At 48.8% G+C, this 22,353-nt stretch overlaps 1 protein-coding gene across 4 annotated transcripts in view; it reads right to left on the reverse strand.

The window, feature by feature from the left end:
- Positions 1–22,353, reverse strand: part of SLCO2B1 (solute carrier organic anion transporter family member 2B1) — a 160,435-nt gene that overhangs the window by 76,678 nt on the left and 61,404 nt on the right. For all 4 annotated transcript variants that reach the window (XM_090030908.1, XM_090030907.1, XM_090030909.1 and 1 more), the window contains exons 2-4: positions 20,459–20,555; positions 1,672–1,809; positions 1,395–1,557 (exon numbers count right to left, since the gene is read on the reverse strand). In XM_090030908.1, the coding sequence (XP_089887034.1) occupies positions 1,395–1,557; positions 1,672–1,809; positions 20,459–20,539 (382 nt within the window). In that variant the 5' untranslated portion in view covers positions 20,540–20,555. The remainder of the gene's footprint in view (positions 1–1,394; positions 1,558–1,671; positions 1,810–20,458; positions 20,556–22,353) is intronic.

The raw sequence follows: 22,353 nt of genomic DNA on the forward strand, positions 1-22,353 counted from the left end.
AGTACAGAAGTTGAGAAGTCCTTCGGGCTTCCCACAATCCTGCAGTCTGGAAACTGGTTCTTGAAGGCTCTCCGGAGCCATATACCATTTACATAACTAAAACAATGGGCTACCTTCTGCTTTCGATAACCCCCTCACCTCCCCAGGGAGCAAGAGAGGTTTCATGACTTGCACAGACAAAAGAATTTGCTATCAAAATCCAAATCTCTCACCTATTCAATAATAACCAGCAGAAAAAAACAGCATGCACCTACCTGTACATCAAACGAACGCGCGGCCTTAATTTAACAGCTATATATGAACAAACCTAAGCCAGCCGATCAGCAACGCAACACAAACACATTAGCTGGGTTATGAAAAATAATTATGATACAAAATATGGCATGAAACCAAGCTGATGCTGCTGATAAGACTGGCAGCTATTGTGTTTTAGAAAATTCAAGGGATAAAAATCAAATCCAGTTAAAGCATCTGATTTCATTTGTCTGGCTTTGATGGAGTTACTCTGTACTGTAATGGAGATAAAAAAAGATATAGATATCATAAGGAACTAGTCATAAAATAATAATAGATTTATCTTGAAATAAGATTTCAATCCCTATAATCAAGAAATAATGGTGGTGGGAGGGAATAAAACTCAAAGCCTGATCTCTGCACGATCAGGCATTTTTGGTTTATCACAGGCAGGCAACTGGAAATGCTGCGCAAAAAGGTGCGCCTGACCCCATGGCTGCACTTCACGCAACTTAGCCATTTCCAGATTCTACCCCACCCTGGGAAGATGCTTACGAGGAGGAGAGAGATAACACCCATTTCTTGCCCAATAAAGGGGCAGATCAAGGGTAGAGGTCCTTCCTGACCCCGATGGGGTTTGACCCCTTATTTTTCACTTTCCAAGAGCATGTCTTGGCAAGCCTGAAGGCAATCCCCATTCCTCCTGATGACACTGGCCCTCTGAGCAGAAAGGGATGCAAGGGCTGCAGGCCAAAAAGCTGCCTGACCCTGTAGCCTAGCAAGGAGGGCACCGCCGTAAGACAGCAGGAGTGCCCTGATCCCCACCTTAAGGGACCTGTTTACAGCCCAGAGAGTAGTCAAATCGCCAGGGCCTTTACACCCATCTCTGCTGGGACCAACAAGTCAACTCCTTACTGCCAGCTGGGCTGTCCATACAGAGCTAATCATACATTTGGCATTAGATAGTCAATATGCAGCCCCCCTCAGTCAATATTCACCCCTTGGGGCCAATACATTTTAATTATCAGAAAACAAAAATTCAGCAATTGCTGTCTTGGTATCAGTCTCTAACCCCTTATGCTTTTCAGGCAAGGATTCTCCGTGAAAAGCTCTCTTCCTTTCCCTAATCTGTAAGAGGGACAGACATCTAGAGTACCTACTGGCAACGGACTTGTCATATTTGTAGGGCTCAGTTATGAAGTGAGGAAGCGAGATGAGCAACCCGGCCAGGGAAACCAGGAGAGCGCCGCAGCCTATGAACCGGGGCCTGTGCACGCGGCTGCCAAAGTAGCTCACGAAGACGATCAGCAGCGTGTTTCCAACCTGCAGCAAGAGACCGATCGAGAAGCTGCTTATGTATTACCCGGGACACGCGCAAGTACAGGGAGACTTGCATGACTGGAAGATGAAGAGACATTTGAATAAAGCAAGCATCACCTCGTTGAAGGAAGCCAGCAATCCTGACGTTTGGCTGGACATGCCATACCGCTTCTCGATGGTGGAAATGGAGCTCTTCAGATAGCCAGAGAGAGAGAGCTGGAAGAGCTGCAGGAGCCCATGGCAGAACACAAAGAGCTGCAAAGACAAGCGATAATCCAGTCAAGGCGTTTAGGCTATGAACTGACACTGCATTTATCCCTGGACAAGCGGTCTCTGTGTTTGTCCCGGAACAGAAATGTCCCGGGACCGGGCGTGTACCCACATCGCCGTTCGAATCAGGGTTCACCGAGCGGCTGAATCTGCCATTGCTTCTTTGATGCAATCCCAGGACAACCGTTCAGACGCAATTTGTGATGTCCCAGGATAACCATTAGTACTTCTTAACCCATGAACCTGTTAAGGATTTCTCCTGGGACAACGGGCATGACTGCACTTTCTCCTGGCATGAAATGATTTCTCCCAGGACAAATGCAACGTCTGTGTGCAGCCTTATTGCTACGAAAAACTGTAACAGAAACAAAAAAACCATTTCATTTCTATTTAAAAAAAAAAAAGAGAGAGAGACAGCAGAGTCATCGAATATAAGGGACCAGCTTTGAAGTAGCTAGGGTGGGATTCGGTCATATTTATTGTGGACATTGCTGGAAAAATGAGCCATAGTGCCAATCCCCAGATCCCGTTCCACCCAAGGCAGTTACAGCACAACCTTCCTGCGCTAGATACCATGCCCTGATCTGTACCCTAAGAAACCTTTATACAATTCAAGTCACCCAGGCCATTAAACCTATCTCTGCTGGGACTGTCAAGCCAACTAGCTACTGTCAGCTGGGCTGAAGTGGGTGGCATTTGTTCACAGAACCCTGAGTTCACTCCCAAAGGGACATGGCCAAGCTGTGCTGAGTGTGACTTGGATGTTAAGTTCAGGAAACTTCCATACTTTTTCTCCTGTCGCCATGTGTCATCCTGTCACTCAAGACTCTAATGAAAACCTGAGATGTGGTTACAAACACTCCTCCAAACTCAGCAAATGCCTTCTTTATAGGCAGGAAGCAGGAAAAGCCTTGAGTCATTCTTTTTCTCCCCTCCGTGTTAGGCAATAGGATGAGATGGAGGCCTTGCCAAATAAACTGGGAACAAGCTTAATGTGCTCAACATTTCCAAAGAGACCTTTTAAAAATCTAGTAGCCACATAATTAATCCCCTCCCCCCCTACAGAGGCCTCCTCCACAGTGTAGGTCCCCACAGGTCCCAATTTATGGACACAGGAATAACATGCAGGTGAAATGTCTGGCTATAGGTAAGTGATGACTTCAAGGGGCTGCTGGAAGCAGAATTTGCCTCCATTTGAGCCAGCAGTGTGCCCGTGTTGCCAAGAAGGGCACACTGGGTTGCAGTGGTAGGAGCGTCGCAGGCAGGTTGAAGGATGTGATTCTTCCCTTTATTCAGCACTGGGGAGGTCACATCTGGAGTCCTGTGTCCAGCTGTGGGCTCCCCACTACAGAAAGGATGTGGACACATTGGAGAGAGTCCAGTGAAAATGGTTGGGGACTGGGGGACATGACTGGTGAGGAGAGGCTGAGGGAAATGGGCTGATTTAGTTTGCAGAAGAGAAGACCAAGGTAGGGATTGAATAGCAGCCTTCACCTCCCTGCAGGGGGTTGCAAAGAGGATGGAGCTGGACTGGTCTCAGTGGGGGCAGATGACAGGACAAGGAGCAATGGGCTCAAGCTGCAGCAAGGGAAGTTGAGGTTGGATATCAGAAAGAAACTTTTTCACTAGGAGGGAAGTAAAGCACTGGAACATGTGACCCAGAGAGGCGGTGCAGTCTCCATCCTTGGAGGCCTTGAAGACCCAGCTAGACAAAGCCTTGGGTGGGTTGATGTAGTTGGGGCTGGTCCTGTCTTGAGCAGGGGGTTGGGCTAGATGTGACCTCCTGAGGTCCTGCCCACCCTCATTTTCTATGGTTTGATGTTTTTAATGCTGAAGCAACACATGAGCTAGTAATAGACCCTTTGACCATAACTGTTTCGAAGCACTTTGCAAGCCCCCAGAGCGTCCCGAGACCAGAGTGTAACACGTCAGGAGTGTCAAACATAGGACCTGTGAAGCCATCACCCAGTCCTATGGTGGCCATCACAGACGACAGTCCAGGTGTTCTCTATCCTCTGTTGATATGAAACCGGATGCCTTTATGTCCTCTATTTTTCTCCTAAAGAGAAACAGAGGACATAAAATTGTCAGGTTTCATATCAATAGAGGACAACTGGACTGTCCTCTATGATGGCCACCCTACCCTGTCCACAGGTGGCTCATTTTGTGGTCACTCTTGTCTCTTCCAAGCTTTGAACAATCCTCTAAGCTAATCAGGGATGTAGTTGGTAGCCGTGTGCAAAAATGAAGTTTATTTCCTACATATGGGGACTTTTTACCAACTTTCCCTGAGATTGAGGAAGGGCATGTGAGTCTAAAAGCTTGCAGAAAAATACATTTGTTTTTTCAGTTTTGGTCGGTCTAATAAAAGGTATCACCTCTGAACCAAGGGTTCTAGATTTTTGCATTTCTAACCGAAGCAAGCACTTTTTCTTATGGGCCAAGAAGAAACAAAAAGAGAGGCTACTAGTGTCATTTTTTTAACAGTGACAAGGCACTCCAATGTGATCATCAGGAGGGCCAAGCCATGGCTTATAATGAGAAAAAAATGGATAATAGACCAGGGAAAGACCCTTGCCCTGACAAGGGAACAGACAAGATGTACATATTGTATTAAATTATTCAAGTATTATAGTGGTGTGGGGAATAGAACAATCTACCCCAAACTGACTCATAAACCCTTTCCTATTTTCAGGACTGTCCGTGTTCAAGTATCAACCAATCCTTGAGAGTTCATAGTTTCATAGTTAGTAGGGTTGGAAGGGACCTGAGGAGATCATCGAGTCCGACCCCCTGCCGTGGCAGGGAAGAGTACTGGGGTCAAACGACCCCAGCAAGGTGTTCATCCAACCTCCTCTTAAACCCCCCCAGGGCAGGAGCCAGCACCACTTCTCTTGGAAGCTGGGTCCAGATCTCAGCCGCCCGGACCGTGAAGTCGCGCCTCCTGATATCTAACCTAAACCTACCCTCTGCCAGCTTGTGACCGTTATTCCTGGTCACTCCTGGCGGTGCTCGGAGGAACAGGGACTCCCCCAGTGCCTGCTGATCCCCCCTGACTAGTTTGTAACAGGCCACTAGATCCCCCCTCGGCCTTCTCCTGTGGAGGCTGAACAGGTTCAGGTCCCGGCGCCTCTCCTCATAGGGCCTGCCCTGCTGCCCCCGACCATGCGAGTGGCCTCCTCTGCACCCTCTCCATGCTGTCCACATCCCTCCTGAAGTGCGGTGCCCAGAACTGGACGCAGTACTCCGGCTGCGGCCTGACCAGTGCCGCACAGAGGGGGAGGGTCACCTCCCTGGACCTGCTCGAGATGCATCTGTGGATGCAGGACAAGGTGCGGTCGGCCTTCCCAACTGCCTCCCCACACTGCCGGCCTGTGTTCATCTTGGAGTCAATGATGACCCCCAGATCCCTTTCTGCCTCCGTGCTGACGAGAAGGGAGTTCCCCAGCCTGTAGGTGTGGTGCTCGTTGTTCCTCCCCAGGTGCAGCACCTTGCACTTGTCGGTGTTGAATCCCATCCTATTCTCGTCCGCCCACCCCTGTAACCTGGCTAGGTCTGATTGTAGCCTCTTGCATCCTTCCAGTGTGCCCACATCCCCCCACATCTTAGTGTCATCAGCAGATTTGAACAGGTGCTTTTTACCCCCTTGTCCAAGTCACTGATGAAGATGTTGAACAGTGCAGGCCCGAGGACCGAGCCCCGGGGGACCCCACTGCCCATGTCCTTCCAGGTCGAACATGACCCATCCACCACCACCCTCTGGGTGCGGTCCTCCAGCCAGTTGGCGACACATCTGACTGTGTGGGTGTCAACACCACAGCCCCCAGTTTCTTAATGAGAACGGGGTGAGAGACAGTGTCAAAAGCCTTCCGGAAGTCCAGGAAGACGATGTCCACTGCTCCCCCTGCATCTAACGATCTGGTAATCTGATCGTAGAAGCCTGCCAAGTGGGTCTGACAGGACCTGCCACTGATGAACCCGTGCTGGTTGCCCCTAAGCATGCAGTCCCCTGCTGGCCCCTCCTGGATGTGTGCCAGAATAATTTTCTCAAACAGCTTGCCTAGGATGGAGGTAAGACTAACCGGCCTATAGTTTCCCAGGTCCTCCTTCCTGCCTTTTTTGAAGATGGGGACCACGTTGGCCCTCTTCCAGTCCTCCAGTACCTCACCAGAGCACCACGAGTGCTCGTACAGCCGTGCCAGGGGACTTGCAATGACCTCGGCCAGTTCCTTTAGGACTCTGGGGTGGAGATCGTCCGGGCCAGCTGACTTGAATACATCCAACCCCTCCAGAAGCTCCCTAACTAAATCCTCGCTAACCCGTGGCCCAGGTGTGCCTCCCCCGGGGCCCGAGCGGGGCCCAGCAGGGAGGTGGCTGTTCTGGTCCCTACTTAGGAAGACGGAGGCAAAGAAATCGTTAAACATGTTAGCTTTGCCGTCTGGTGTGACAACCAAATTCCCCAACGTGTCCTGCAAGGGCCACACATTACCCGGGACCTTCTTTTTACCCCCTACGTATTTAAAAAAGGACTTCTTGTTGTCCTTAATCTGGGAAGCCAGTCCCAATTCCATCTCCACCTTGGCCTTCCTGACTACCCCCCTACAACCCCAAGCAACTACAGAATAGTCCACCTTGGTGAGGACCCCTTCTTTCCACTGGGTGTAAGCCTCCTTTTTAGCAAGGAGACATTCCCGCATGCTTTTGGTGAGCCACAGAGGCTTGTGTGCTCTCCTGCTCCCTTTGATCCTCATTGGGATTACCTTCCTTTGGGCTTGGAGGATTGTCTCCTTAAGGAGTGACCACTCACCTTGGACACCTGGCTCCCCTCCCCTCTGGGATCTCAGCGCTTCCCCAACTATCCTCCTTAGCTCGTTGAAGTTTGCCCTCTTAAAATCTAGGGCCACTGCCTTGCTGCAGGCCTTTGCTACCTTGCGCTGGATGGTGAATCCCAGCAGGCGATGACCGCTGTCGCCCAGGGGGTCGAGCACCCGCAGCCCCCTCACCAGGTCATCACCCGTGGCCAGGACGAGGTCCCACAAGGCGTCTCCCCGGTGGGGCCGTGCACCTCCGGGGTTAGATGGAGGTCCCGCACTCTGGCCAAGAACCTACGTGAGCGGTCAGACCCGGCTGACTGCTCTTCCCAGCAGATGTCTGGGAAGTTCAGGTCCCCCAAGCCTACCACATCCTTAGCTTTCACTACCTCTGTGAGCTGAGCCAAGAAATCCTGGTCAAGGTCTTCCCCTTGGTTGGGAGGTCTGTAGTAGACTCCCGCCGTTAAGTCTCTTTCCCCTCGACTGCCTTGTACTCTAACCCAAAGCACTTCAGAGTGTCCCTCCCCTGGCCTTGCTAATTGAAGAGTAAGTGCCCCATCTTGGGAAGGAAGCAACAAATTGGCAGAAATAATAAACCACACTTTCGAAGACATGGATCCTTGCCGCTGCGATAAACAGGGTTGAACTTGGGCTCTTACCAAGTGGCAAGGGAAATGAATGAGGAGTCAGCATTGCAAACGTGACGCAATCCCCTTGCTTCGGTGCAGCTAGTTTCACAACATGTGGGAACAAGAGGCTAAAGGGCCGTGACTGCTCAGCTCCCAGCAGGGGAAGATGACAGAACAAGGAGCAACTCTCATTTAAGCATCTTAGTGGAGATGGGCTTTTCTCCGTGGCTGCAAGGGACAGGACTAGGAGCAACGGCCTCAAGCTGCAGCAGGGGAAACTGAGGTTGGAGATGATGAGGAGCTTTCCAACTGAGGGTGACCAGGCATTGGAAGAGGTGCCTAGAGAAACTGGGGAATCTCCATCCTTGGAAGTTTTACAAACCAGATTGGACAGACACGTGGCTGGGATGATTTCATCACGGAGGAACCTGCCTTGCGCAGGGAGCCAGATTAGATGACTTTGCAGTCCCTTCCTGTCCTAGTCGCCTATGGTCCTTCACCATGCTGACCGTTTGAATAGCTATGCACTCTCCTAAATGCACTGAGATAGAGTGATGCATTTTATAATGCAATTCCTTGCATCCATAGAGAGCATTGGAGCTTGTAGCCCTTTACAAACTCACATCCACTACGCCACTCATTGCCCCATGAGGCAATAGACACAGGTATGAGGATGGAGAAAAACTATTCAAGACTATGCAGGCAGTAAGAAGCGGGGGCGGGGGAGGGCAAGGGGAGGTGGAATGCAGCAAGGGTATCTTGGCTGAAAAAAGTGACCTGAAAAGTTTCTCTGTAGTTCCACTCTCCTTTCGGTGCTGTTAAAATAGTAGGTGGAAAACCCTCTCACTGACCGCCGCTCCAAAAGGCGGGCACCAAATGTCAGCGTTTGCCAGGAAAGTGTCTATCACGCTGCCCGCAAGCTGCTTCCTTGCTGCTCAGGGATGTGCTGCTGATATTAAGAACCAGCTGCTGTGGATATTCTCCCCCTCGGTCTGTGATAAAAGCCTGTAGGCTGGTCTGTGCTAAGAGACAGGAAGAGATGAGCAACGCTGGTGTTCCCGTTAAATCAATAGCATCTGCTTGTTGTCATCACTGGGGCTAAGCCACATGCAAACCCATTGATGTAAAGGGCTAGAAATGTTTCCCGTTTACTCCAAAACAGCAATGCAGAGCACACTGACAGCTAAGCAGAGGGGGTGGGGAGAGCAGGAAGGTGTCCTTCCCCAGGGACATTTATGATAAATACCAGGCACAATCGGGTACACTCCACATTTTAAAAAAAAAATTCCCTTCCCAAGTATGTCAGCTAGCCCCAGGGAATTATTCATTCATCCTCTGCAAGGACCTGACTCAGTGGGACTCTGAGATGGCTGGGTCAGAGGCTGGAAAATCACCCCAACTCAATCACTTTGGCTCTGATTTTTGAGCTGTCCCCTGCAAAGTAAATGTACCATCTTGCACTTTGCACAGAAGCATAAGAAGCAGTTTCTGGCCCTGGGGCAACAGCAGTGGGTTGGCTGAGTTGGTAGTAGAGACCAGGCAGGTGGCAGTGACCGGCAACCATTCTTATAGCCCCCCAAAATCAACCCCCAGGCCTGATGCCCACATCACCCAGCCCTAGCTACGCTGCTGGTCTTGCAACTTTTGATGGGAAAAGAGGCAGAGATCTCGCCTGTCACCTGTGCAGCCTGGCAGTATCATGCCCAACAATATCCAGGCTTAATATATTTGTCACTGGCTTGAAGAGGTGCAAGGGCTTCTGTCTCGCTGCCTTCAAAGGTCGCATGTGACCTCAGGGCAGCCCTGAAAGCAAACTTTGACAGCCAGGCAAAGGCAAGATATAGGGAGCTATTTAAAAGTCCTACAAAACTTGGCTTCTGAACCACAGCAACTTGCTTGTTATAATCTGAGTTACTCAGACAAATTTCTGGCCTTTGGGCTGATGCCTGGGAAGAACGACAGGAAGGAGGGCATGAAAGCCCATGAAACCGGTCTTATAGAATATAAGAATATACGAAACAGGGCAAAAATATCTGAACAGAAAGAACCACGCTGTAATTGCAGCCTCAGATTTTCTCTGTGTAGCATCTGGACAAGTCCAGCCCATGCCCCACTGCCCACCTCATTTGTTAAAAGGTCCTATTAATTACAGCATGACACACAATGCACAATATGTCTTTGCTGCCAAACAGGCTACAGGGTATTCACTGCTTACTTCCTTTTTTCGGACAGGAGAATTGCTACCAAGACACAAGCAGCAATTCCTCATTACAGTGACCTTCCCACATCCCCTTTCCACTGCTTTGGAGACTCTTCAAAGCACTTTCTACAGGCTCATGAATCAACCCTCACAACACCCTTGTCTTTCCGGGTGGAGAACCAGAGGCAGAGAGGACCAGACTCAAATTGTTGTAGCAGGTATCTCCACTTGATGTGTCAAACGTACCGGTTTATGGGTCGGATCCAGTCTGCAGAGCCACTCTATCCAGACTGCCGGGTTACCACCAGACAACTGGACATTGAAGGTGTGCCAGGAGTGGCCTGCTGCAACCCCAGTTGCCCTCCTGCCCCTTTGCCCATTGTCGTGGTCACAGCCCTATCTCTTTGGCCACTGACAGTGGATCCAGAGCTGCGACCACATCATGGGGCATGTGGCAGTGGTAGTGACAACAGCAGCCCAAGCAAGGGGCACATAGTGGGAGCCAGAGCTATTGTGGTCACTGCATGCCCCATGCAAAAGCCAGAGCTGGAGCTGCAATGTGCCCACATAATGTCAGGTCCTTGCAAAGGACGTAGCAGCTGAAGCTTCCACATGCCCCAGCTTGGACCCAGCCCATGGGAGCCCCATGTTCCAGGGGACAAGGTGAATTTGGCATCCCTGACCGAGAGCAAGCCACTCTGAACTGCCGCTCCTCCTTGGAGCTTGGGCATCTGACTCAGGACTGCAAATTAGGCCATCTGATTAGGATCTGGAGCACCCAGATGGGCAGTGCTCACCTGGCCACAACGTGCACCACGCGCTGACAGTATTGAGGGCAGTGCAAAGCACAGCAATACCCAGAGCTGTTCTCAAGCACAAGGGAAAGGACGTGGCTAAAGCAGGGGACTGTCCCAGAGCTGGTTTCACATTTTACAGTCAACAGCAATTGGTTAAAACCCAGAATTCACCCTGGAGGCAGGGACTTGAACCCAGGCTTTCATTTCCAGGGGAATGCCCTTATGGCTACAGAGGCCTGGCTCGTCTGCAGCCTCACAGAAAAACAACTCTCCCAGGAAGTGGGAAATTTGGGATTGAATCCCTCAGGCTGAGGAAGGACCAGGCCCCAGGTCTTCTGCTTCCTGCTCCAGTGCCATCACCACTAGACTCATGAGCAAGCAGTAGGCAACAGCACCACACTGATGCCATTTAAGAGTGGCTTTGGACTGAATCTCAGGCTGTCCAGTGCTACGTGTTCACAGTCAAGCCTAATGGCTCCAAAACTGAAGTTTTAGGCATCTCCCAGCTCCATCTGGGATCACAGCTGAGATTGAAGGGGAGTTAGGCAGCCAAGTTTTCAGTGTGGATGGCTCCTGAGCGGGACCGCAAGTCTCAGTCTAGATGCTACAGACCTTTCCGGACCAAATGGGAGGTGCCAAAGATGCTAGCCACATACATGATTTTGTGGCCACCGGAGTGGGCTTTATTTGCATCAGCTTGGAGGACTAAACTCTGCCTAAATCTCATTTCAGTCCAATTTTAGACCTGGCTCAGAAAAGTATGCTACTTGTACAAGGGAAAGTGCAGCAGTGCGAGAAACAAGAATATGGGTAACAGAACCGGAAGGGATTCTGGATCATCCAGCACAGTCCTCTGCAGCTCCAGGCAACCAAGGAATAAAAGTTTCATCCAAAGAAGTCCACAAGAGCAGCCATTCCAGGCCCTCCCATGCCAAAGCCAATACCTTGTGGCAAGCTTAGGATCTTTAGAGCAAAGAACAGAGCTTCAGAGAGCTACAACGTGTCCTAGAAGACAGCAGGTGAAACCAAAAGCACCACCAAAGCCTTAGGTGCTTGCCACAAAGGTCGTATGTGCAGTAAAGTATGTCCAGATGAACCAAGGAAGTGCAGCATACCCCACACTACAGAGGAAGGCAAAAAAGTTGCAATGGTCTGACCTGGGGAAAAGTTATTTCATGGTGTCAAATATGGCCACTGATTTAATCCTGAGCATGTGGGCAAGACCTACCAGGAGCACCAGTGTATCCTGGCCAGGTAGAGGTCAACTCTCAGAGGACACGTCTACATGTGCATTAATGTGCCTTTTCTAATGCGCATTAAATTTAGTACCTCCAATGTGAGGTACTAAATTAATGTACATTTGGTTGTGTTAATGCATGCTTTTTAATAACACTTCATGCACAGTAGAGTACTTTGCTGTCCAATACCGTAATGTCACAGTTTTTTTATGTGATGCTTTAATGCACAGTGAAACACTACCGAGCATTAAGGTGCATGGGTAAACGTGTCTAGTGGTTTTCAGAAGAAAGTCAATACCAGAAAAGAAGAAAAAGAAAAGAAGAAGAAATGTAAACTAGAAGGAAAGGGAAGGAAAGGAAAGGAAAGGAAAAAGTGGAAAAAATTTCTTTCAGATATAAGAACTGAGACAATTTGTCAGGATTACTTAAAGTGATCAGGGATTTTGGGTGCTTCAGACATTTCAGCTTCATACCTTCCTAAGGAGCCTGATTTTCAGAGAGGACTGGTGCCCAGTCCTCTCTGAAAATCAGGCCCAGAAGCTGATCCTGGTTAAGACTACAAACGAACTAGTCACCATGAACAGCCCTAGACTTTAGGAGGGCTGACTTCAACAAGCTAAGGAGGATCGTTGGGGAAGCGCTGAGGACCCAGAGGGGAAGGGAATCGGATGTCGAAGGTGAGTGGTTGCTCCTTAAGGAGACGATCCTCCATGCCCAAAGGGAGGTAATCCCAACAAGGGTCAAAGGGAGCAGGAGGGCACATAAACCCCCATGGCTCACTAAGAGCATCCGGGAATGTCTCCTTGCTAAAAGGGAGGCATATACCCAATGGAAAGATGGGGTCATCGCCAAGAAGGACTATGTTATAGTCGCCCGAGGATGTAGGGGGGCAGTCAGGAGGGCCAAGGCAGAGTTGGAGATAGGACTAGCTTCCCGGATTAAGGACAATAAGAAGTCCTTCTTCAAATACATAGGGGGTAAAAAGAGGGTCCCGGGTAATGTGGGGCCCCTGCAGGACACGATGGGCAACTTAGTCATCACGCCAGATGACAAAGCTAACATATTTAACGATTTCTTTGCCTCTGTCTTCCTAAGTAGGGACCAGTTCAGCCACCTCCCTGCTGGGCCCCCCTCGGGCCCCGAGAGAGACACGCCTGGGCCAAGGGTTAGCGAGGAGTTAGTTAGGGTACTTCTGGAGAGGCTGGACGTGTTCAAGTCCGCTGGTCCGGACGATCTTCACCCTAGGGTTCTACAGGAACTGGCTGAGGTCATTGCGGGACCCCTGGCGCGGCTCTATGAGCACTCGTGGTGCTCTGGCGAGGTGCCGGAGGACTGGAAGAGGGCCAATGTGGTCCCTATCTTCAAAAAGGGAAAAAAAGAGGACCCGGGAAATTACAGGCCAGTTAGTCTTACCTCAATCCCGGGTAAGCTCTTTGAAAAAATTATCCTGGCACACATCCAGGAGGGCCTTGCGGGGGAATGCATGCTCAGGGGCAACCAACATGGGTTCATCAGTGGCAGGTCCTGTCAGACCAACCTGGTGGCCTTTTACGATCAGGTCACCAAATCATTAGACGCAGGGGTTGCTGTGGATGTAGTCTTTTTGGACTTCCGGAAGGCTTTCGACACTGTCTCTCACCCTGTCCTCATCAAAAAGCTGGGAGACTGTGGTGTCGATGCCCACACGGTCAAATGGGTCGCCAACTGGTTGGAGGGCCGCACCCAGAGGGTGGTAGTGGATGGGTTCTTCTCGACCTGGAAGGATGTGGGCAGTGGGGTTCCGCAGGGCTCGGTCCTCGGGCCTGCACTGTTCAACATCTTCATCAGTGACTTGGATGAGGGGGTAGAAAGCACCCTGTTCAAGTTTGCTGATGACACTAAGATGTGGGGGGATGTGGGTGCACTAGAAGGGTGCAATAGGCTACAAACTGACCTTGACAGGTTGCAACGGTGGGCGGATGAGAATAGGATGGGGTTTAACACTGATAAGTGCAAGGTGTTGCACATGGGGAGGAAGAACCGGCACCACACTTACAGGTTGGGGAACTCCCCTCTTGCCAGCACGGAGACGGAAAAGGATCTTGGAGTCGTCATTGACTCCACGATGAACATGGGCCGGCAGTGTGGGGAGGCAGTCAAGAAGGCCAACCGTACCCTGTCATGCATCCACAGATGCATCTCGAGCAGGTCCAGGGAGGTGATCCTCCCCCTCTATGCGGCACTGGTCAGGCCGCAGCTGGAGTACTGCGTCCAGTTCTGGGCGCCACACTTCAAGAGGGACGTGGACAATATGGAAAGAGTTCAGAGGAGGGCCACTCGTATGATCAGGGGTCAGCAGGGCAGGCCTTATGAGGAGAGGCTACGGGACCTGAACCTGTTTAGCCTCCACAAGAGAAGGTTAAGGGGGGACCTTGTGGCCTGCTACAAACTGGTCAGGGGGGATCAGCAGGTATTGAGGGAGTCCCTGTTCCCCCGTGCGCTGCCAGGAGTGACCAGGAATAACGGTCACAAACTGGCGGAGGGTAAGTTTAGATTAGATATTAGGAGGCGCTACTTCACAGTCAGGGCGGCTAGGGCCTGGAACCAGCTTCCAGGGGAAGTGGTGCAGGCTCCTAGCCTGGGGATTTTTAAAAGGAAGTTAGATGAGCACCTTGCCGGGGTCATCTGACCCCGGTGCTCTTTCCTGCTAAGGCAGGGGGTCGGACTAGATGATCTACCTAGGTCCCTTCCAACTCTAGCTACTATGAAACTATGAAACTATGAAACCATGGAAGCTATTGAGCCATGGTGTCCAGCCCTGTGCTGCAGCCGAAAGACCCCCTACCACTCATCTTCAATGTCGTCACATTCATGGAAGCAATTAAAAAACGAGCCTACTTAAGCACGCTTTGTGTACCCTGTCTGATAGCTTCTGTTGCACAGTGTAACAGCAAATTGTCCTGTTTGTGCAGATGTAACCACATCCATTGCAATGGAAATGCTGCTGTGTACCCAAGAGAAGAATTTTGCCCTTAACATTTAAATACAGTGGTTCTCAGCCTCATTCAAACGTGAGACTCTGCTTTGTTAGAGTCAAGGCCCCCTTTGGAAAATGCCAGCTCTTGGTCTTCACTTCTTTCTTGACTATGGAGAAATAAGGGCGCTTGTACACGCTATGCGCTGCCTAGGTATGTGTTGCAAAGAGCTCATAAAGCCCATGTGAGAATGGTTTTGACACCTTGGATTCCTGTTAAAACCAGGGCTAGGTCTTGCTGCCATTGAAATCAGCTGGAATTTTGCCATAGACTTCAGTGGAAGATCCTTATGATTTATGTAGGCATATTGTGAGAGTTTGAGTCAGAAGTCACTAAGTGTTTTAAAGACTTTAATCTGGGAAGCATTCCCCTGAAGGACTATGTGAGTCAAGTTTTTGAGTTACGTTTTGACATCTGGCAATTATTACTTGGGCCTCATTATTTCAGAAGTCAAGGAGGTTGGTTCAGCTGCTGGGGGCAGGCAAAGACAGCGAGGCAGCTGTCAGATTTGTCTGCGGGGGATTGGTCTGGTTCTAAAGCTGTACCTTGGAAAGTGAAGTTGAACCTTGATTTCAAAACCGGAAAGGGTGACCAAACTCTCCGAGACCTTCCCTGCAGAGTCCCCACCCCGCCACACACATAAATCCACATGGTAGCTCTGATAATCTGTTCTCACCGCCTTCCAGCTCAGTACACTGCAGCCTCGGCATGAGAGACTTCCGCTCCCGGACCACAGGATCACATTTCCTCGGGTTTACATTGCTGGTGGGATTCCTGACAGACCCATCATTTCCTCTCTGACAAAGAACAATCTCTCAGAGGAGGTTCTGGTGGGCAAATGTCTTTTGAAGCCTTGCCAAGCCTCTAGAAGCAGACTCTAGATTTATTTGCAAAGAGGGTTTGCTTGCTTGGAGCCTGGGCTGCTTTGTTCATCCTTTATGCGGCACACGGGATTACGAAATGGAATGGGCGACTTTCTCTCTCGCAGACTGTGGAGTTTGGCTTTAGCATTGGTGAGAGGTGCTAGGTCAGCCACCGGAGACAAGTACAAGCTTCTTCTGGCTCGGACGACGTGCCTCGATTCCAGACGTGTAATAACGTGGCTGGGGACCCGGGTATGGGGGTCATGCACAGAAGTATCCACTTCCAGTTGTTGTCAGACGCTGTTTTCCTGCCCCCTCCCCAAGTCGGCACCCGCGGCCCCACTCACCTGCCCTAGGTACACCACTGCTCAATCCAAACTTGGAGGGATCTGCTGTAGGGACAAGAAGAAAACCCAGTGTTCCCATGACATCAGCCACTGGTCCCTGCTAAGCTTACCAAGGAGGAGGCTAAGTGTGACCTGTTTGGTAGGAGCTGGATTGAGACCACTGCGTCACATCAGAAATAGTAAAGTCCCCAAACACGAACTCCTTTCTGTGACCACCTGGGCCAGCTTCAGCTCAGTGCCTCCCAAACAGAGGCCTCAAGGATCTGTAAGCAAATCTCCAATTCATGAAATGCTGGTCTGTAATCAGAAATTGGCCTGAAATAGTCACGAGGAAGATTTTTGTGTGAATTTCTTATCTTGGAAGAGGAAGACACAAGCCGATTCTACCTGTGGGCTGGCAGCTTTCTAGGCAAACTGGTACTCAGCACACATCTGTCACGCTCATACCGTTGTTTATGTCAAGAGATTACAAACTATTTACAGTACAAGCTATTTTAGAAGCAGCTTCGTAGAAAAATGTTAACCTTTGCTGTGCTTTCACTTGGACAGGCATGAAGAAAAAGCATGGCTCAAAAATCTGCCCTTCTGGCAACATCACAGGATCACAGTTAGGCAATCCGTCTTAGCTCTCTCACAAATTTCCCATGAAATTATGCTTCAAGTTATGAGTTTCCACTTCTGTGGCTGCAAAATGGACACAATCTTTCCTATGGCAGAAGGGACTGATGGCAAAAATCACTAACTTTTATAAAATAATTTGAGATTCATAGAATCAGAGAAACACAGAAAATTAGGGCTGAAGGGACCGTAATAGATCATTTCAAAGTACAAACCCTTAGTATGAGACAGGGCAATGCCTGTTTTATTCCAGGAGTTTTAAATCCATACCTTAGTTATGTAATATTGCTCTATAACCTAGTCAAATGATTTATCAGCAAAAGGCCAGATGATTGACTTCACACTATACCAAGTCCCTGAACCTAGTAATAAGGACACACGAGGAGGAAGCCAACAGTACTACTGTCCAACTGTATGAATGCACTGTTTGTTGAAAGGTCTAAGTGCTTTACAAATATTAAAAAAAAATCAAACCTCATAACCCCGCTGCTATCAAGTAGTAAATATTATTATAAGCAACTTCAGCAACTGATAAAGAGCTACAGAGGTTCCAAGGCTCAGACAGGTTAAAGACTCGAACCTTCAAAGAGCTGAGCAGATGCTTATCTTTGGGTGCATCTACACAAGACTCTAAAAGTGCAGTAGACTAATTCTACTGCACATTAGTGTGTCACAGCAAAAGCTGTGCTGCTGTGCAGTAGAATTATTCTTCTGCACATAAGCATCACCCAAAAGGCGTGTGCTGGCACTACTGTACAGTAGCACCAATTACAGTGCATTAAGTTGGTACCTGTTATTACAGGTACAGGTTTCCCTCGCTTTATGCTGTATACACGTTCCAGGAAAATGGTGCATAACTCAAATCCGCATAAATGGACCCCACTTTACAACGCAACAAATTGGGATGCGTTCCAAGACCTCGACCGTACTAACCCCCAGGCCCATTTCTACCACTGTTACAAGACAGTTTTGGTACTCACCAGCAGCACACAAGCACAGGGCACTATCATAATGGGGATGGCAACTACAGAAACACGTATCACAGACAAGGAACGAGGAGCACAGATCCACATGAGAAGCTATATTTTGGTGAGTGTCCCCCCCACAACATACCGCACACCGCAGCTGACTGCGGGCTGCCACCATACTGATTGTATAAGAGTGAATTTACCTTGCATATAACGAATTTATGGTATAAAAAGAGTCATCACATAAGAGCGAATCCACACATACAGAACCCGCATAAAGTGAGGGAAACCTGTACTAAACTTAATGCCCCGTAATTATGGCATGTTAATGCATGTGTAGATGTGTCCTTTAAGGACATAAGTAGTTTGACTGAACTCCACAGGACCTTAGTCTTTACAGGATGGGGGTCTAAATGACTTGCCCAAGGTCACAACAAGAAGCCAACAAGCAGAATAAGAAATGTGGACTTCTACCCCTCTTTTCTAAACATTAAGTGAGACTTTCACAGTTAAGGTGACCTCGTCATACTTCCTCTGTAACTTTTCTTTGACGCGATAATAAAAATGCAGAGAGGAAAAGAATAGCAGTTTCAACAGACATTTTTGCTGCAAGTTTACTGGCAATATTATGCCATAATTGATTCATTTTTCATCTATGAATCTCTCCAGAGACACAATAATATTGCAGTGCTGTCAAAAGCTTATTTTGTAGACTGCATTTGAAAAAATCCCCAAAGCTGCGCCCTTCTTAATAAGGAAAAAACACTTTCAATCTTGCTTTAGACATGCAGAGGATGGGTGATACAACTTGAATGTTACTCTGTGACTTCAACTAACACCAGCGTCTGATCTGGCCCATACAGAGCATGCCCTTGACCTAAAGCCCTTTGAAGTTAGGGGCAGTCTTCCCAATAAGTTCAACAGGCCTCAACAAATAACAATTTTTCCATAGGGTACCGGCACAGCAAAGCACTCTGTATCTGTCAACCTAGCTCGTTCAAACAAGAGAACTATACAAATCAATGATAATGAGAGAAATAATGGATACTGTAGAAGGCAGGAATTGTCATTCCAGAACAAACCGACAGCCTACCTAAGGCAGGGTTGTATCCTGCAGTGATAAATGGCAAATGTGTCAGAAGCAGGCATAGCATTTCCAAAATGCAGCTTATTCAGGGAATGCTAGGCATTAAAGTTGCGCTTGATGCAGGCTGGTGATTAGCTTTTGGCCTGAATCATAACGGTCAATACCTCTCTTTATTTTTGTTCTACCTAGTGTAACTGCAGATGCTAGTCTCATTAATACAACAATTTCTGGTCTGGAAACGTACCAGGCCAATAATATCCTAGGGCTGCAGAGTCTAATTACTGTTGTATGATTTCTTATGCAAGAACACAGGTTAGATTTGTACCTTATAGATTCTAACCTCATAGGTTATATTTGTACCTTGTAACTTCTACTCACCTTATATGCAATGAGCCTTCTGCCTAAGAATCAGAAGAGGGCGCATCTACACGTACATTAATATGCTTTAGTTAATGCACATTAAATCTAGTTCTTCCATTGTGGGGCTCCTGTAGACTTGCAGCGAGTCTGCTCCGAACACTGGAAATCCAGTGCATTGGAGCAGACTTGATTAATTGAATCTGCTGGAGCACAGAAATCAATGTGCTCCAGCAGCCTCCCATGTCATGCGTATCGGTACCCCCCCGTGTGTCTCTGCGCTGAAAAAGTGGCAGTGGGACGCTCTGAAATAAAACACATTTGAGACACTTTAATTCAAAGTGCCTTGCTGCCATTTTTTCAGTGCTGGGATGTGTGAGGATGCTGATACATGTGACTCACGAGCACTTTTAATTAGCACAGCTCGCTAATTAAAGCACCTGACACTGCATCCCAAAGCACAAATAAAAATGCTCTGAGATACTAGATAATCAGGACTCATAGTAGAGATGATATCTTTTATTAAACCAACAAGATTTTTGCAAAAAAAGTCTTTAATTTCTTTAATTCTCTACTACGAGTCCTGATTGCCTTTTCCTCTAAATCAATATGGGTACAACCAGGATACCTGAGATACTAGGAAAATGCACGTTAGCCTGTCTTAATGCACATCAACTGAAGAGCATGGTTTTTTAGGTGACCCTTCATGCGTATTAGCCTATTTTGATGCATGTGAACTAAATAGCACATTTTTTAAACAATGCTTTAATGTACCTTAAAGTAGGCTAATGCACATTAAAGTGTACACATAGGGCTAGCGTAAGGTGCAAATCTAACCTGCCTTCTGCTTGACTTCAGACTAACATGGCTATCTACCCCTCACTTCTAAAGCCAGGACACATTTTCTTCTGTTAGTGCTACTAGCCATAAAGGGAACCTCCCCGAAAAAGGGCCACCAGCCACATGTCTGATCCTGCAAACACTTACACCCATGGTTAAGGATACCCACTGGAGTAGAGCAATCCCACTAAAGACAAAGGAACTATCCCCATGTGTAAAGTTACTCATGAACATAATCGTTAGTAGGGTTACAGCATTAGTTATAGATACACAGGACCTAATGTTCAAAAGAGCTCAGCTCCTGGCTGGACACCAACCTAAGTACCAAGATTTTCAGGAAATAGGCTGACTCCTATTAAAGCATATGCCTCTCTGAACCAGTTTCTAGATGCTACCCTGCCCTGCCTTCTGCCTATACTAGGTGACGAGTAGGTCTGAAAATACGGCACTACACTAGGCATCCAAGTTGGAGCTGTGCCCTGTATCTTCAAAGGTATTTAGGTGACTAGTGCAATAATTTCAATGGAAATTAACTGCCTAAATGTCTTTGAGGATCTGCACCTGAGCTCATTCGAAAATCTGGCTTCGGTGCAAGAGCCAAGAGCTTAACCATGGAAGGTAAAAAGCTGCAAATCTATAAGCAAAACACATCTCAGAGCATCATCTCTGCAATATTTCCTTTGGAGCTGACCAGCACTTTTTGTCTTAGGTGAGCTTCTGCAAGGAGAAAGCTCCATCCCCAAGCTTTAAAAATCAGTCTCATGAAAAGACAGAAATATGGATGCCTCCAGTAGGAAGCCAAACTCCCCGTTTTCTCGTGGCCAGTAATCCCACGGGGGGATTAGGGAAAGCTTGAGGCATTTACCTTGATGCTGAGAAATGGACTCTTGCAAAATGTTCTTCTGGATTGATCCTGACAGCTGTCCTTTGCAGTGGTGGCTGTCATTCTGTCACTTATCTGCCTGCCAAAAAAAGAAAAAAAAGCCATTTAGCACATTGCTAAGTGTGCTCAGTTTATTTGTTTGGCACGGTGCCGCAAAATCCAGGGGTGCTCTGTAAACAGCCACATGACTGGTGCGTGGCCAGAAGACATGCTTATAAATTATTATCAATATTTATAACTTACGTAGCACTTTGTGCCTGCAAAACCTCATCTAAGCCAAGCTCATGGTAGAGATAAGGGGATTTACTGGTGAGGAAACCAAAACACTGAGTAAACAGCTTGCTCCAGGCCACAACGTGAGCTGCGAGGCAGACCCCAGAGACAGAAGTCTGGCTCCCATCTGCCCTCCTTCCTCCCTGGAGGCTTTGCTGCCCCGGCACGTCTATCCAGCCATCGGTCCTCGCTATTCCTTTTGTCTCTCTGCCTGCCTCGCAGGACTTTGCTCCATCTCCCCAGTCACTTGGATCAACTTCCCACTTAATATAGGCCTTTTCTGGTCTTCCCACATCCCGCAGCATAATTCAGTGACGAGGGTGCAAGGATCGTTCAAGTTGGGAGCTGGACTAGATGACTGCTTGAGGTCCCTCCCAGCACCTACTTCTCTGCTGTCTGGGTCAGGTTCTGGTCTCAGGAGAGGACTGCATAGATACAAATGGAAATCTGCTGTGCCTCACCCTCCCTTCACGTCCAATATATTTACCGCCCTGTCGTTTCCCAGGCCTCCGCAGTGCTACTACTTCATTACACCGGATTTGGCTGTTGTCTCCACTGTGCCATACCATCTATTTAGCCTACCTGCGTAGGTATTTAGGTGGTACTCATCACCCTCCTCATGGGAGCGAGATCTGTGTCACTCACAGCTTTTCTTTGAGGTTCATCAAGACAAGGGTTTTTCCCGATATTCTGGAAGGCAACCTAGATGCTCTGGGGGTTATTGGGAGGGAAGGACAGGTTGAGACAGGACCAAGCTGAATATCAACCTAATGCTTGAGCCGGGTCCAGACATTCCTCGACTCAAGTACAGGGCACGCCTAGAGTGATCACTGGGCCTCCATCCCAAATTGTAGCTCAACCACCACCTGCTGAAGAGGATTTGTAGAAGGTGCTAGCCCAGCTCATGTCTTCCCATGGAGGCTGGACATCCACCTTTCTTTCCTTTCAAAAGGCAGGGTAGTGCAGAGCCCTAAAACCCTGACTGATGGATGCATTATAGTTTCATAGTTTCATAGTAGCTAGAGTCGGAAGGGACCTAGGTAGATCATCTAGTCCGACCCCCTGCCTTAGCAGGAAAGAGCACCGGGGTCAGATGACCCCGGCAAGGTGCTCATCTAACTTCCTTTTAAAAATCCCCAGGCTAGGAGCCTGCACCACTTCCCCTGGAAGCTGGTTCCAGGCCCTAGCCGCCCTGACTGTGAAGTAGCGCCTCCTAATATCTAATCTAAACCTACTCTCCGCCAGCTTGTGACCGTTATTCCTGGTCACTCCTGGCAGCGCACGGGGGAACAGGGACTCCCCCAATACCTGCTGATCCCCCCTGACCAGTTTGTAGCAGGCCACAAGGTCCCCCCTTAGCCTTCTCTTGTGGAGGCTAAACAGGTTCAGGTCCCGTAGCCTATCCTCATAAGGCCTGCCCTGCTGACCCCTGATCATACGAGTGGTCCTCCTCTGAACTCTTTCCATATTGTCCACGTCCCTCTTGAAGTGTGGCGCCCAGAACTGGACGCAGTACTCCAGCTGTGGCCTGACCAGTGCCGCATAGAGGGGGAGGATCACCTCCCTGGACCTGCTCGAGATGCATCTGTGGATGCATGACAGGG

Source organism: Crocodylus siamensis, chromosome 1 (assembly GCF_052110815.1).
Source record: "Crocodylus siamensis isolate JL-2025a chromosome 1, ASM5211081v1, whole genome shotgun sequence".
In the NCBI taxonomy this organism is placed as follows: Eukaryota; Metazoa; Chordata; order Crocodylia; family Crocodylidae; genus Crocodylus; species Crocodylus siamensis.